This window comes from Sphaerodactylus townsendi, linkage group LG08 (genome assembly GCF_021028975.2).
Source record: "Sphaerodactylus townsendi isolate TG3544 linkage group LG08, MPM_Stown_v2.3, whole genome shotgun sequence".
NCBI lineage: Eukaryota > Metazoa > Chordata > Lepidosauria > Squamata > Sphaerodactylidae > Sphaerodactylus > Sphaerodactylus townsendi.
Window position 1 is genome coordinate 67,927,817 of NC_059432.1, and position 14,966 is coordinate 67,942,782.

The following is a 14,966-nucleotide window of genomic DNA, read 5'->3' on the forward strand; positions in this document are numbered from 1 at the left end:
AACAACAGTAAAACACGCAGTGCAGCTATTCCTTTCCTGTGTTGGAGAGATGTTATCATGGTGTGAGAAAGATACACTTCTTCAAGCTCGTCAAGGTGAACTTAATCAACTCTGATGATACAAAGAGCATTAAAATCTTCAAAAACCACAGAAGTCTCACAGGGCTGAGGTCAAAGCCCCGTTTGCCAAATCAGGATTCTGATCTCATTTTTTGACTAAAATTAGCACAAAGCAGTAAAGTGATCAGTATCCCTCCACCACAGGAAATGATCTGCATATTTAAGGGACAGAGAAGGGCAGTCATAAAAAACAAGAATAATCTTTCCAGCTTTTATATTTGGTATTATTTTCGCATATTCTTGGCTCTAACTCGCTGCGCACTGGCTGGCTGCCATTTCCCAAGGCTGAAGTGCCAAGTTTGTCTACACATAGAATTCTGGACTTTTTTTTCACTGCTCCATAGAAAGACACATAGGCACACCCTCCCTCCATTTGCTCATTCACACAGTATGCATTTACAGGTCACACTGCTACAATTAGCTGACATTCATTTAGGTTCCCCGTACAAGACATAGTTGTTAAAGCAGCTGAGGAAAGAGGATAAATATCAAATGATGCGTTTAAAATCATTCTGAAGCGGAACCTTTATAAACAGGTCAAATTGAAAGTGAAGGCTTCAGCATAAATTCGTTACCACAACTTTTGCCAGAGGCAATTTATATAATATAAGTGGTTTGAGTGTTGCACTTAGCACCTCTGCTCTCCCACCTTCAACTGCTACAGGCATCATTTCAGCAATCTGGTCTAGCAAATGCTGTTGGGAGAAAATATTGCAATGATTTCATATAGCTGGCGGTGAGGCTACACTATAACCAGAGGCTCTCAATGCAGCACCAAGTTGTCAACAGCAAATACTACAAGATAAACTACAGTACTATTCTTGTTACAGGGTGCTGTTAACATCCCACTCAAGTGAAAGAAAACCAAAGAGTCACGGATCATCCTAGATTTGAAAATTCTCTTGACAATTAGAAGCTGGTTTTTGAAGTGAGTAAGCCAGAGATGCAAAAAAAGTCCACAAAATAGCGAGGGGAAAAGCTTTCCCCCTTTCTAACCAGACTGCCCACAAATCACAAATTTGTAAAATATTCCACATCAACCTACAGAAAAAAAAAAGAATCAAAATTTCCCCACTACCAAGAAAACCTCCCCTCTTGGTCAATGGGAAATATTTTTTGTTTGCTACATGAGAGGAGGCAAGCAGCTATTTACAAGCCTGTTCTAAGGTACGTAAAGTTGAACTAGGGATATCTGCCCTTGAAAGCAGTTGTGGAATTCCAGCTTTGGCATAGTTGTCCTCACCAAACTCAATTTTACTGGCAGCTAATGAAAATTTGCTTTCCAGGGATCGCTAATCCCATCCAGTACAACTTTCAACTCCTTTCCACGGATAACCTGAACTAGACAGAAAGCGAAATGAGACACAACTGTTCTTCTCGGGCATTTGTTGGAAAACATACCGTACTTGATTTTTCAGTTTTCTCAACCAAATGGTAAAACACAAAAATAAAGGACGGTTGTGGCTATCAGGCACATACTTCTCAGATTAGAATCCCAAATACTTAGCAGGTAAATTCTACGATCATCTCCTAAAATGAAGGTAGTCACCAACTTCTCAAAATCTTCATTAAAAAATGAAAAAGTTACCTCACAGTACTGCTTCTACAAAGAATTACTTATTTACAAAAATCTTCTTGTGTCTCTACAAGAATTGGCACCTAACTAACATCAAAACCTGACATTCCAGTATTTCGAATTAAGAAATCAGAACATTGATGCAATTCTGTACTCGACAGAAATAAATCACAGAGGTAGAAAAACCAGAACAATAGTTATCTAGTATATCTGTCTCCCACCATTACTCTGAGGAGCTCAGTGTTGCATACGTTGTTCTCATTTCCCCTATTTTACCGTGTTTCCCCGAAAATAAGACAGGGTCTTATATTAATTTTTGCACCAAAAGATGCGTTAGGGTTTATTTTCGGGGTAGGGGAAATATGGTACCTTCACAATTCATTAAGGCGGGCTCTCGGCAACCCCTTGCTTCCCCCGTCACGTGTGACACAAGCTGCATCCTCATTGGCAGGGAGCACAGGGCACTGTCCGCAATTGTGATCTGTAACTACTCGTAGGGCTTATTTTTGGAGGAGGGATTATATTTTAAGCATCCTCCAAAAATCCTGAAAAATCATGATAGGGCTTATTTTCGGGGTAGGGTTTATTTTCAGGGAAACACAGTATTACAACCCTTTGAGGTAAGGCTGAATGTATCTGACTGGCCCAAGATCACCCTGGCAGATTGGGATTAGAACTTGGGTTTTTAAGATCCTAGTCCAAAAAATAACCACTATACCAAACTGGCTTTAATTACTTTATTCAAAACATGTAGTCACCTTTTTACTTCATGACACTCAATACAACGAACAGTACAAATAGAATAAATAGAACAACAGGTGACACTGTAAAATCTCAATTAGAACTACCTATATATAAATAAAACTAAATAAATAAACCAAATAAAAATAAATAAAAAAAACTAAATTAGTGGGCAGCCCTAAATAAAATGGTACTCAGCTGTCTTCAGAAAATGGGAAGTGAGGGTACTGCCTCTGGAGGTTGTTCCATAACTGTGCGGCTGCAACTAAAAATGCCTTCACCAAATCAGCTTCTTTGATTGGTGGGACCCTCAGGAAGGCCTCTCCCTATATTTTTAATTCCTAGGCAGGAATGTATGAGAGAAGATGGTCCTTCAGACTCTCCAGTTTGAAGCCATGTAGGGCTTTAAAGGATAAAATCAACACCTTGAATTGAGCTCAGAGGTGGACCATTAGCCAGTGTAGTTGCTGCAGTATTGAGGTCAGATGCTTCCGATAGGTGGCCCAACCAGCAGTCTAGCTACAGCTTCCAAGCATTCTTCAAAGGTAGCCCCAAGTGAGCATGCTGCAATAGTACAATTTTCCACCTACTCATTCACCTACATTTCAGTTCATACAGTCCATTCCATACCACAACCTAAGAACAAATGTTCTGCAAAAATTGAGCCACCAAATTAAGATTGCTCCAGGAAACTAAGATATTCAAACAAGAAAGCCAAATTACATTCCACAGGGGACAAAGTTGTAAACCAAGATCAGGTTAAAGACTGCTAGTCATTCTATCTTGCTGTGTTACTAATGACAAGAGCTAGAATCTTGACAGGATTCTTTATACTGTTCTTGGTATAAATCCATGTAAAATGTAAATAAAATAAGCACAAATCTTGATTAAAAGAACTTTTGTTTTCAAACCACTAAAAGAAAAACTGAGAGAAAATCTTAGAATAGAAAAGCTTACAGTGGGGACAGGTAGAAGAGTTTGGATTTATATCCCCCCTTTCTCTCCTGCAGGAAACTCAAAGGAGTTTACAATCTCCTTTCCTTTCTCTCCTCACAACAAACACCCTGTGAGGTGAGTGGGGCTGAGAGAGGAACTGTGATGAGCCCAAGGTCACCCAGTTGACATGTGTTGGAGTGCACAAGCTAATCTAGTTCACCAGATAAGCCTCCACAGGTCAAGTGTTAAAATGGGGAATCAAACCCGGTTCTCCAGATTAGAGTGCACCTGCTCTTTACCACCACACTGCGCTGGTTCCTGAAGGAATGGCAATGACTGAAGCCACAAAGTCTACTAGAAGGGCTGCTATTTATTGACATTTTATGAGTTCCATCATGGATCAGATAAAGTTTAAAAGAGGTCTAAGGAATACAATGTTAAGGCATGTCCAGAGATACAGGAAACTTTGCTTCACTCTCTTCACCACGAAGAGATGGACATCCTTCAGAGGAAGTAAATTAGGCGGCAGTAATGATGCCTTGTGAAATAAGTGGCTTCACAAAGGATATCTGAAGAAGCTTTCAGTTGCAAAATAAATAAGTATCTTATATTCCGGAAGAAAAAAACTTAAATATGCATCACTCTATAATTGCAAGTTTAAAATAACCTAGCCTGAGTGGTAAAAATGAAGGACAGCAACTCGATGAACAGTGTAACCTGAATACTTCAGAGTTTCAACAACAATAGCAGAAACAAGAGATTGCCCTTAAAAGGATGACCACTGATTCTAAACCACACCATGAGTGTTTTTTTCCAGCTTCTTTACCTATACAACCCATTCTAAGAAACATTTCAGGCTCTACCAGCAGTATATTAGTTGGATATATCTTACTAGTTTGTTTGCAAGATCAATAAAGACTGTAATATCCACCCTCAAACCCCATTCTGTTTTACTTACTCCTCAGAGCTTTGTGCTGCCACTTTTCCAATGGGGTGCTCACTCAAATCCATCGAATAAACTCACCTGTGCCAATGATAAGCGCTCCTCCATCGCTTTTAAACAATGTCTTGCAAAAAAAAACCCACCACCCCCAAAGAGGTAACCATGCCTTCTCCCACAGGCAAAATATTTCAAGGCATTTCCCTGCATTCAATTCTTTACAGGAACCCTTCAGGTACATAACTTAAGACATGAAAGGCCAGCAAAAAGCCTTGCATATCTGTATCGAGAGGCGGCATAACAGCTGTGCTGGGGGGGGGGGGGAAATAAGCCTACAGTTTACAGCTGCCCATCACAGCAAGAGAGCCGCTGTTCTATTTATAGGCAGACAGCTTAGAAAAGACTTTGGTGGGTTTGGGCGGAAAAGGCTGGAGATAAGATCAAAATGACTTTATAGCGTTTTTCTCAGACATTGCTGCTTTTCATTGGCTTTATGCTCATTTGCCAGCCCAAGCATCACTAAGTCTTTTCCATGAAGAAAAGTGCTTTTCAGCAATGATTTCTGTAGAAAGGGTAACAGCTGAAAGCAAGGTAACGTTTTCCTTTCTCCTTGACATCTATAATCCTTCAAAGTATTGAGGAATCTATCTTCAATATATGGTCAGACTTCATGAGAGAAGGGGGAATCCCAGCAACTGCTCAAGGGGAGGACCACTTCTTCTACACAATAAACAATAAATCACACAATAAACCAATTCACTGAAGGAATTTCTTAACAATATGAAGCAACTTGATATTCTAGTTATCTGTATCATAGTGAGAATAAATGCAAATATTAAACAACCAAATGTTAAACAGTTAATCAGAGTTCATTTGCAACTGATCGATCCTACTTGATTCACAAAGAATGCAGTTATTTCCCCAAACAGAAATAAGGTAACTGCCAAGAGCTTCCTACCCTTTCAGATGGAGGAGACAGCCAAGTACATCAAAAGTTGGGCATGGGCATTGCGTCTCCATATTCTGACTGATGGCATACAGAATTAATTAGTATTCTACTCCCCTCAGTTTAATGCTGAGGGACCATGTGATCCTTTCTCTTATCAGATGGTTCTGTGATTCAGCTAGTGTCAATGACAGGAAGGCCACAACCTCATGGTAAAATATTAATGCCTGTGCACATCTTATCAACAATACCTAGCCAATCAGCCTTGCTCTTTTAGCAAAGTGCCAAGAAGAATGTGAAAAGGGGCAGACTGTAGAAACCAGTTAATGGCTGACAACCAATAATTCTCCAGCTATCACAGACCAACCTTTCAGGCAGCAGAATAGTTATTATTATAATCCAATGCCTTTCGAGATGACTGTTCATTCAAGGATGTGTGATTAAGGAATGCACAGTTGGCACAGGTATATTGAAAGAGCCTGTAAAATCATAACTGGAAATGCGAACAGGTTGTGAATGCAGAAAATAAACAAAGCCGCTTGAATTTTTTTGCATATTCAAAACAACTTTTTAAACTAATCTTGGTTGAGAGGTAACTCACCCAAAGGGACCCACAGTGCAATCTTGGAGGGTGGAGGTGGGGGAATGGTCTCAGGGAACTGACTCTTATGCCAGCACATCTCTGCGATAACTGGCATAAGGGCCACTTAGGCCAGAGAAGTGTTGCTGCACTGCTCTTGGGTGCCAGTGTAGTTCCGCAGCACCTGCACACTGTTACAACTCAGGAAGTGCAGGACTCTGCACAGTAATCTATGTGGGTGGATTACAAGGCATGGCCAGAATTTGTCAGCTCCCTAATACTTTTCAGCCTGGGAACACGCTGCCCCAAGTGCAAAACTACAAGAGAAAAATGGCGGTGCAGGCCTTGGCGCCCACAAATGGGGGGGGGGGGATTGAATGTCCTCAACTGCTGCAGCTACATTTCATGAGGCCTCAAGCAGTTTAGGATGCTGACTAAAGACAAAATCAATCGCCTCCCTCCCCTGCAGCAGCCAACCCCCCTCCCCAGCATTCAATGATGCCTACCAGCCCTACATACTCTTCCACAAGGACACCCCACCACTCACAAGGTAGAGTGTGTGACACAGGATGCTGTCTGACAACTTCCTGCCAAGCTGACTCAGAGCAAGCACCAAGGCACTTTGGAGCAGGAAAAGCACAGAGAAGGCACTTAGCACCACTGGGTCAACACCCTAAAGAAGTGCCAACACCCTAAAGAAGAACAAAGTCCATACTCTGTGGCTGACCTCTTTTAGTTTTGAACCTGAATAGGTACCCCATCTTCTCATCCAGATCCAAAAAGGTTGCCGTGCACTTACAGGTAACCAAACAACTATTCCTCCAATCACCTTCCCCTGTGTCTGTGGCCAGGAGCTGTCTCCTGCACCTGATTCCAGCAGTCAGGATGATGTGTCTAGGCTAGGGTTTGGGGCTGCAGGAGTATCAAAAACCCACTTCGAGATGACTGGGAGAGAGAAAGGGGGGGGGGACTCCAAGCTGAGAAGATATCTGATTAACTGCTGGCTTTTGTATTCTTAGTGAAACAAGCTTTTATTCACATGACCTAACTACCAAAGCATTTTGGGATACCCTTTAGCTTGCCACTCAGAGAACAGCTCCTTGTTATAGAACTAAATAGAAAAACATGAAGCAAAAGTGATGTCACAAGCAACAGTGGTTAAAAAGACAAACATACGAAACATAAAGTCCATGGAGTCTGAGGGGACTGTTGGCAGAATTATGTGGTTTACGCCAATTGCCTTGGCAGGAAAACTAGTTGAGCCAGTCAGTGCTAGCCTGACCACACTGGCTAGAAGCTAAGCATGCAGCAATGCAATCCTAAACAGAATTACACCCTTCTAAAACAGCAACGAAAGGAGTAACTTCTTAGACTTGAACTGTAAATCAGAAGCCATGAAATCTACCTGTTCTCTTAAAGATAGAGGTCATAACTGACCTATGAGCTGACGTCACATCACAACAATTATTAGGCAGACTTTGTTTAAGGGGTGGCTTGCCATTGCCATCCTCAGTCATCCACATTTTACCCCAAGCAAGCTGGGTACTCATTTTACCAATCTCAGAAGGATGGAGTCAACCTTAAATTAGTTACCTGAAACCGACTCCCGCTGGACTAAAACTCGGGTCACGAGCAGAGCTTTGACTGCAGAAACTACATCTTACTGCTCTGCACGGCGGGGCTCCTTAACCTGTTCCTTTACCCTACTTCATCCTCAACAATTCAAAACAGATTTTCAGCACTGAAGTATCATTTGCTGCCTATCAACACTAATCAACTTCTTCTCTTTCTATATCTTTTCCTGGTATACAATATAGTGTTCAGTGGCTCTTCTCCGTGAATGATGACAGCAGTTAACTTAACCTATCTCACAGGGTTGCTCTGAAGGTAAAATGGCAGAAAGCTAAAAATGTGATTTTTTTTGGTTCCCCATTGAGGGAAAAGGTGTGGCATATTTGAAGTAAATACATTAAAAATATAACTGAAGATGGGAGTAGAAAAAGGTAGGTTGACTAGTAGTGGTAAGGGCTGGAGAATAATTCTTTAATCTGTGCAAGAAACTTGAAAGAATACTAGAATCTTGTAACCTTGGGAGTTGGAGGGAGGGGAAAGGGCAAGATCCACAGCATCTGGAAAGGCTAAACTGCTGGAAATGGAAGCTACAAGATGGATTGGAGAAGCAAAAGGGCAGAGCTCGACAGAACCCACTGCTTAGGACAGGACAACCAGCAGTAACAACATAGACACTGGCATAGATCAAGCTTCTACCTGGACTTTTGCAAGCAGCGCAGCACTCCAAATGCCATGTGGCTTAAAGCCAATGTATGGTAATCTTTCTATTTCCTGATGCTGAATGAAGGTGCCCTAGTGTAAAAGAGGAAAAAACTTCAAAAAATCTGGGGCAAGTATATGATTGCATGTATCATTTCTGCAGCTGGCCTAGCAGCTCACATGTGGCTGTTCAGATAGCAGACACCAAGTGAAATCTCTGATGTATCACATTTCTATTTGCATCTAATCATCTAGCATTGTTAAAACCCTTGTGTTGCCAATGTTTCTCACCACATCCTGTTGCAAATTTGCACATAAATAAACTATTCTGTTAAAAATAAAATGAGTATCTACTTGGATTGGCCTTCTTAACTCATGAAGATATAGTTCCACAGATGAAGCCTTTCTGGTGATACTATCACCTTCAGTGGTAAAAAAAAAGGTAGAGACTTGAGAGGGCTTTTTCAGTGGTAGCACCAAGATTGCAGAACAATCTCCCCATGAGGCACATCAAGCATCTTGTTCAAATGCATTTAGAAAAATTGTAACAACACACCTATTTTCCCTGGCTTTTGGCTAAAGTGACGGTTTCCCCTTTTGGTAATATCGTGTCTTTTAAAAAAGGTTTTATGTATTTTAATAGGTTTTATGAATTTTACACAGGTTTTTTTGTTACATGTTGTATTGTTTTTAGGTTGTATTGAATTTTATGACTTTTATGAGTCTAATGTTGTAACCTACCCTGAGACCTTCAGGTATAGGGCAGGATAAAAAAAACATGGAAAATAAATAAATAGTGAACAATAAAACAGCAAAATATTACAATGAGAACATTACTCAACAGGTTAAATCCACTGCCTTAAATAATGTTATAATCATACATCAATTATTCTTTTAACACACAAAGTACTTTTTCATCTTTATCTTGCTTACTTTCTAACAATGCTGAAAGAAGGGGCATTGTTACTCCCACTTTCTTGACAGGGCTCCACACAATTCAACACTGACTTCAACAGTGCTGGCTCAGTGACACAGCACATCCTTTGTAAACAAAAGATCCCAAGTTCTACACTCGGCATCTCCAGTTACAGGATCTCAGGCATCAGAGTAAGCAAATATCTGTTTTGAAACCTTGGATAGCTGATAGTTGAAGGAGTAGATTATACTTAATTGAATGAATCACAGTCTTTCAGTCTTCTATGTTATTCTGCAAGGGTCCTCAATGAAAAGAAATCTGCAGGTACCACGGCACCTGCAGGCACCCTGCTGGGGACCTATGCAGAAAGGAATTAAGTTCTTGTGACGTAATGCAGGAAGCCTTCTTAAATCACTAAGGGCTAACTGACGTGAACCTTACATGGTTTTAATAGCCAGGATAGACCAGTAAGAATCCAGACACAAGTAGCTGCTTTTATGCAACCTCATCCTTTATTCCCAGAAACTAGGTTAAAATGGTCTGCAGGCAGCCCAGGAAGGCATTTCTTCTGTGGGGGCCTACCTTATAACCAGTATCTAGATCTGAACAAATTCTCGATATTTTATCAGCAAAAAACTTTCCAAATGTATCACAACTAACTGTTCCTGAGACAATAAATGCTCAGACTTCACAGTCAGGAGATGCCAAGCTACCCTGAACAACTGATGAAAAAGTAGCAGAGAAATAACATTGTTTGCCACTACCACTTCATTTGCCACCATCACTACCACTTCCAGTGGGCTCTATAGCATAATCAATCAGACACAGCTTGAGTTCTCTACCAGCATCCTTCTAGACACCCCCCCCCCCCTCTTCAGGTCATCCATCTCGAAGATAAACCACACCGCACCAGCATCCCTGCCACCAATGTGGTCAGGGAGGAGTCAACATTAGTCAGCTTCCTCCCGGCCATTGGCCCCACTGCACTGGTGGCCGGGGCTTCAGACTTGTGCCACCCAAAAGGTGGTGAACATCTATTAAGTTCAATTGGGGCTTCCCAGTAGCACATACACTTGTTTGCATTTTAGGCCTCCCTGTGTCATTAGGAAGCCTCCTTGGGGGCTGCCCAGTCCACTGTTAGTTATGAAAGCTTGTGCCTTACTGATCTGGTACTGAACAGAATTAGTGCAATTAGTCTTGTGCCTTACTGATCTGGTATTGCACAGAATTAGTGTAGAGGCCCTTGTAATACAATCCATTAGATAACTCAAGAGACTAAATCCATAATTGCAAACAAATGCTATGATACTAATATTAGCTTTTATATATCTAATTACCGTACATAGCATATTTTCATCCTTCAGTGTCCAAAGCACTTCATAAATTATTTATTCTTGTTATTTATATCCTGTCTTCCACAATAGGGACCCAGAATGGCTTACATCATTCTCCTCTCCTCCATTTTATAATGACAAACAACACTGTGAGATAGATCAGGCTGTGAATCTGCAACTAGTCCCAAATCACCTAGCAAGCTTCCATGGCAGAATGGTGGATTCGAACCTGGATCTACATAATGCTGACTCTACAGATATTAACTTGTTACAATCTTGCAACAGCCCAGGAAGGAGTGCCTATTACCCCCATACAGAAGAAGGGAGGAGGGGTTAAGAGTGTAGCTTGCTTAGGCCATCCAATGGGACTACAGAGTGGTAAGAATTAAACAGGGAAGTGGACTCTTACAGCCTATTCCCTTAGCCATTATACTACAATCACCTTATAGCCTGGAAAACTCTTAACTGTTTTAAGAAAAGTTGCCGTCAGTGTTTGTATACACACAAACAGTTTTCTTTGCCAATCCACAGTATAGAATACCCTCCTACAGTTTAAACAGACAGGTTGGTTTGGGTTTTTTTTAGTATGTAAAGGGTTGAAGTTTAACAATAAATAAATCTTGGGAAGAAAAAACCCTTTTCTGCCTCAAAACACCATGCACAGCAACCTAGTCAATGTGCTAATCTCTACGAAAAAAGATGACTAAAAGCTCAAAAGGAAGCAAAGAAATGTATATATCATGAAGGCAGCAAGCCACACAATAGAGCAATTGATAAATCTGAAATATCCCAAATTGCCTTGAGAATCAGACAGTGCTTAGCTAAAGATTTTTAGCAGCTTAAAGCAATGCAAGCTTAATAGCTATACACAATTTCTGTTTATCCTTGTACTTAAAATGTTTATATTCACATAGTCCAAGCAGAGTGTTTAGGCTTTTTCCAGCCACACTGACGTAGGAAATGATGTAAAACATGTTAAGTGATTAAAGGGGAATTCAGCCTTATTTGAACTACAGAAAAAACAAGGCATGCCTAAATTTCCTATCTTGAAAAATCTGTCAATTAAAATAGCAGATATTTCCACTCTAATGTTAGGGAAGGACTGTGCCTTGCTATTTTCATTTCCAGCAACCCTTGCAGTAAAATACATGAGCAAGATTGATGCATCCTTCCGGTCTATTCCTCAGGGACTTGCTGCAACATGAGAGTGTAGTATTTGAATTCCATTCAAGCGTTTGAGGCACAATTTTAAGTGTTCATTCTGAAACAGAATGAAATACATCGGCTTTCTTCAGCTGCAAAATGGTAATTTACCAGATACAAAACACAAATTAGAACACAGAATGTGTTCAATAAGTAAACAAACGGATAGATATGTAGACAGAAAGACAGGTAGCAGCTTTCCCAAGTAAACCTTAGAGCAGTTTCTAGACTTAATACAGGAACAAAGCATACGAGTGGTATGGACAAAGAACTCTAATTTCCCACATCCTCTTTAAACATATATCCTGAAGCCTAAAACAGTTAGTTGTCTTCTCACAGCAAGATGTCAAACATGCGGTTCAGGTGCTGCATTTTGCCCCCTGAGAGGGCTTATCAGGTTCGTGAGCCAGCTGAGAAACCCTCCCCCCGCCAGCCCAGGTCTGGCGAGCACCCAGGCACCCATCCCACCATACTGCAATCTCATCAATCCAGGCATATACCCACCTTCCTCCTGATCCAGCCTCATGAGCCACCATCATCCATGCCAATCTGAGCTGGTGAGCCCCGTGCAGGCTCACCAGATGCAGCAGCCATCCCCACCCAACCCCCAGTGCCTACCTCAGTGATGAGTCTGTTGTGGGATCTCCATCTGTGCCAGCAACCCCCTCCCCTGCCCCTAAGTCACATTTATGTCCTATTCAGCCCTCATACCAAATCAGTTCAACACCCGTCTTATATGTGTATGCATGGCTCATGAGGAAAGTAAACATAAATTCAGTATACATTATACTCTACATAAGACTACACTGTCCCTGTATTCAGTATATACGGGACCCTTGTCTGACTGCACTGCAGATGGGAGACAATCATGTGGCCCACAAAACAAATGCACTCTACATGACTGAAGGAATGGTATTAACGTAGGATTCTCACACCGCCACACTGTTCCTATGTTTTTTGGGAATCATACCCCACACTTGATGGCTAAAATGCCAGAACATTGGATGTTGCCTGTGCAGACATCTCTGCATAATCTCTGAACTGTGGTCTGCTAAGGACTGGTTCGCTTAGAAATTTTCCATGAATCTTGATTTGGACCTTTTACACAAAACTGAGAATGGAGAAGCAGGACCTGAAGAAAGAAAATACAAGGTGTTGTGTTTTTTAACTTCAATATTACTCACACACAACTGGTGTACATCATGCAATTCTTGCCCTAGGCTAGGTGGACAATCACAGATAGCCTGCTTACAAAGACTGGATATATCCCAAGAAGGAAGTATGAGACAGTTTATCTTCAAACAAGAAGATAGACACTAAAGTCGTCATCAGCATCCCCATGGACTGACCCTTCAGAAGATAATGGCTCTCCAACCATGACTTCAAGTTCAACTCAGATCATACCATATCAGAGGCACAACAATTTTAGCTGAACCCAGTTAATCCTTACAAGATACATGGCAGGAACTTCACATGCTAAGTTCACTATCTGCAACACAAGCCTGCTCTTTTCAAGCTCCTCAGAGAGATCAGAGGAGCCTCCGACAAGGACCAACACCTTTTTTTATAGCCTGGTTCCAGAACTTCTGTTAGCGCTATGGCAACCATCATGCAACAAGCAGTCTCAGCTTCCCATGGCAGAGAAATGCAAGTTTTCCCCAGCTGAATTTCTGCCTGTCAAGCAACTGGTCCAAAGAATCCCAGGAACCCTTTTTTAAAAAAGTGACATTACTCAAGCTTGCAAGACACACCAGAGACCTCAGATGCTAGCTCCACTCACAGGATACTCACGCTTTATTCGTCCTAGGTTTGTTAGGGGCCATTCATACAATAAGGACAATAAAGACGGTGTGATGGGAGGCTGGAAGGAGGCCTATGAGGCACCATCTGAAGCTTCCTTTAAAAAGTGGGGGCAGGGGGACCGGGACGGAGAATAAAGGGCCGTGATGGGCAGGGAAGGCGCAGAGACCAAGCCACAGATTGCACTGCAGAGAGACAAAAAATGAACTCTAAGTATTATCTCTGGTGGGGGATTCCGGGTGGGGAGATGACTGCAAGGGAGAGCGGGAGAGCGGGGGGGGGGGGGCGGTAATGGTGAGGTCAAGGATAGACTAGGACGTAATAGAAAGCTACTAGAGTGAATCAGGCCACACAGGAGAGAGCAGCTTGGATTAGAAAAGCATGCTCGGGATGAAATGGAGGAGAAGGAAGGGCAGGAGGGGGGACGAGGGAGGCAACCTCACACTCCCCTCCAGGCCCGACCCCCACAGCCCCTCCCCGTCCTCACCTTCTGGCGGATCTGGCCAGACGTGGACACCTTGCGAATAAGTTTCTGCGGGGAGCCGGGCTCCTGCTCAGGCTCGCTATCCGACGACTCTTCCGTCGCCACCGTGGAAGCAGCGGGTACAGCGGCGGCGGCCCCGGCCTGAGGCTGCGAGGGACCCGCCGCCGCCATGCTGCACCGTCAGGCGCAGGGACAGACAGCGCCACCTAGCGCCGCTCCGCAAGCCGGCTGAAGCAGCTAGACCGCGGGACGTGATGAGGGGGAGGAACGGGCTGGCGGCCGCGGCGGAGAGCGCCCCTGGCGGTTAAACTGTGCGTTGCTGCGATCCCTTTCAGTTTAGGTCGCAAGACCGTGATCCTGAGAGATCGGTTTGATATCGGGGATGTGTAGAGATGATATGAAATAATGCGCCGATAATCAGGCGTGGAGAGTTGACGTAGCTGTATTCAGACATTTCCCTACTGGTGGGGGAAGAGATCAAGCTGAGTCTTTTCCCTCCCCTAGTTTAATAGAACTTGTGACGAGTGGTAATTTTATTGCACATCATGATGTGCACCAATCATACACAATGTGTTTGGTTGTAAATTTAGTTAAAAAAAAGAATCTGATATACAGTGGCTACATATGGGAGCCCAACCCTAGTTCAGCATCACACAGTGGAAGACTTCCAAGACAAATACTTAATTCTTCTGTTCAATAAGAAATCCATTCTTCACTCATTTTCTCCTACACCAGCAGATCTGAAGTATTTTGGGTAATGTAAAATATTAAAAACCTTTGGTTGGGCACTAGTCCCAAAATAGTTGCTCTAGAAGTTATGAAATAGCTAATTAGCGTGCCACTTTAAATGCATACTGTTGTCTGTCCTGATTCTCTGCTATGTGCATAGCTTATGTGCATAATCACAAACAGATTTTCTGCTTTTCTAGTACTTCATTTTTCAGATTCAAAGTAGTCTTGCGGTGGAAGGGAATTTGTGACCATGTCAGAGGGTTTCCTCCGTAAAACTGCAGGCCACATGCAAACCCAGTTTTCCATAGCAATTGTAAGCAGGTCTATTCAAGCCTATTCAGTGAGACTTACTCCCTGGAAAGTGTTCTTTAAATTGTATTGGTAATTT

General features: G+C 42.3%; 1 protein-coding gene across 1 annotated transcript in view; it reads right to left on the reverse strand.

The window, feature by feature from the left end:
* Nucleotides 1-14,034, reverse strand: part of DGKD (diacylglycerol kinase delta) — a 93,296-nt gene extending 79,262 nt beyond the window's left edge. The window contains exon 1 of the mRNA XM_048505626.1: nucleotides 13,850-14,034. Coding sequence (XP_048361583.1) covers nucleotides 13,850-14,017 — 168 coding nt within the window. The 5' untranslated portion in view covers nucleotides 14,018-14,034. The remainder of the gene's footprint in view (nucleotides 1-13,849) is intronic.
* Between the last annotated feature and the right edge of the window lie 932 nt (nucleotides 14,035-14,966).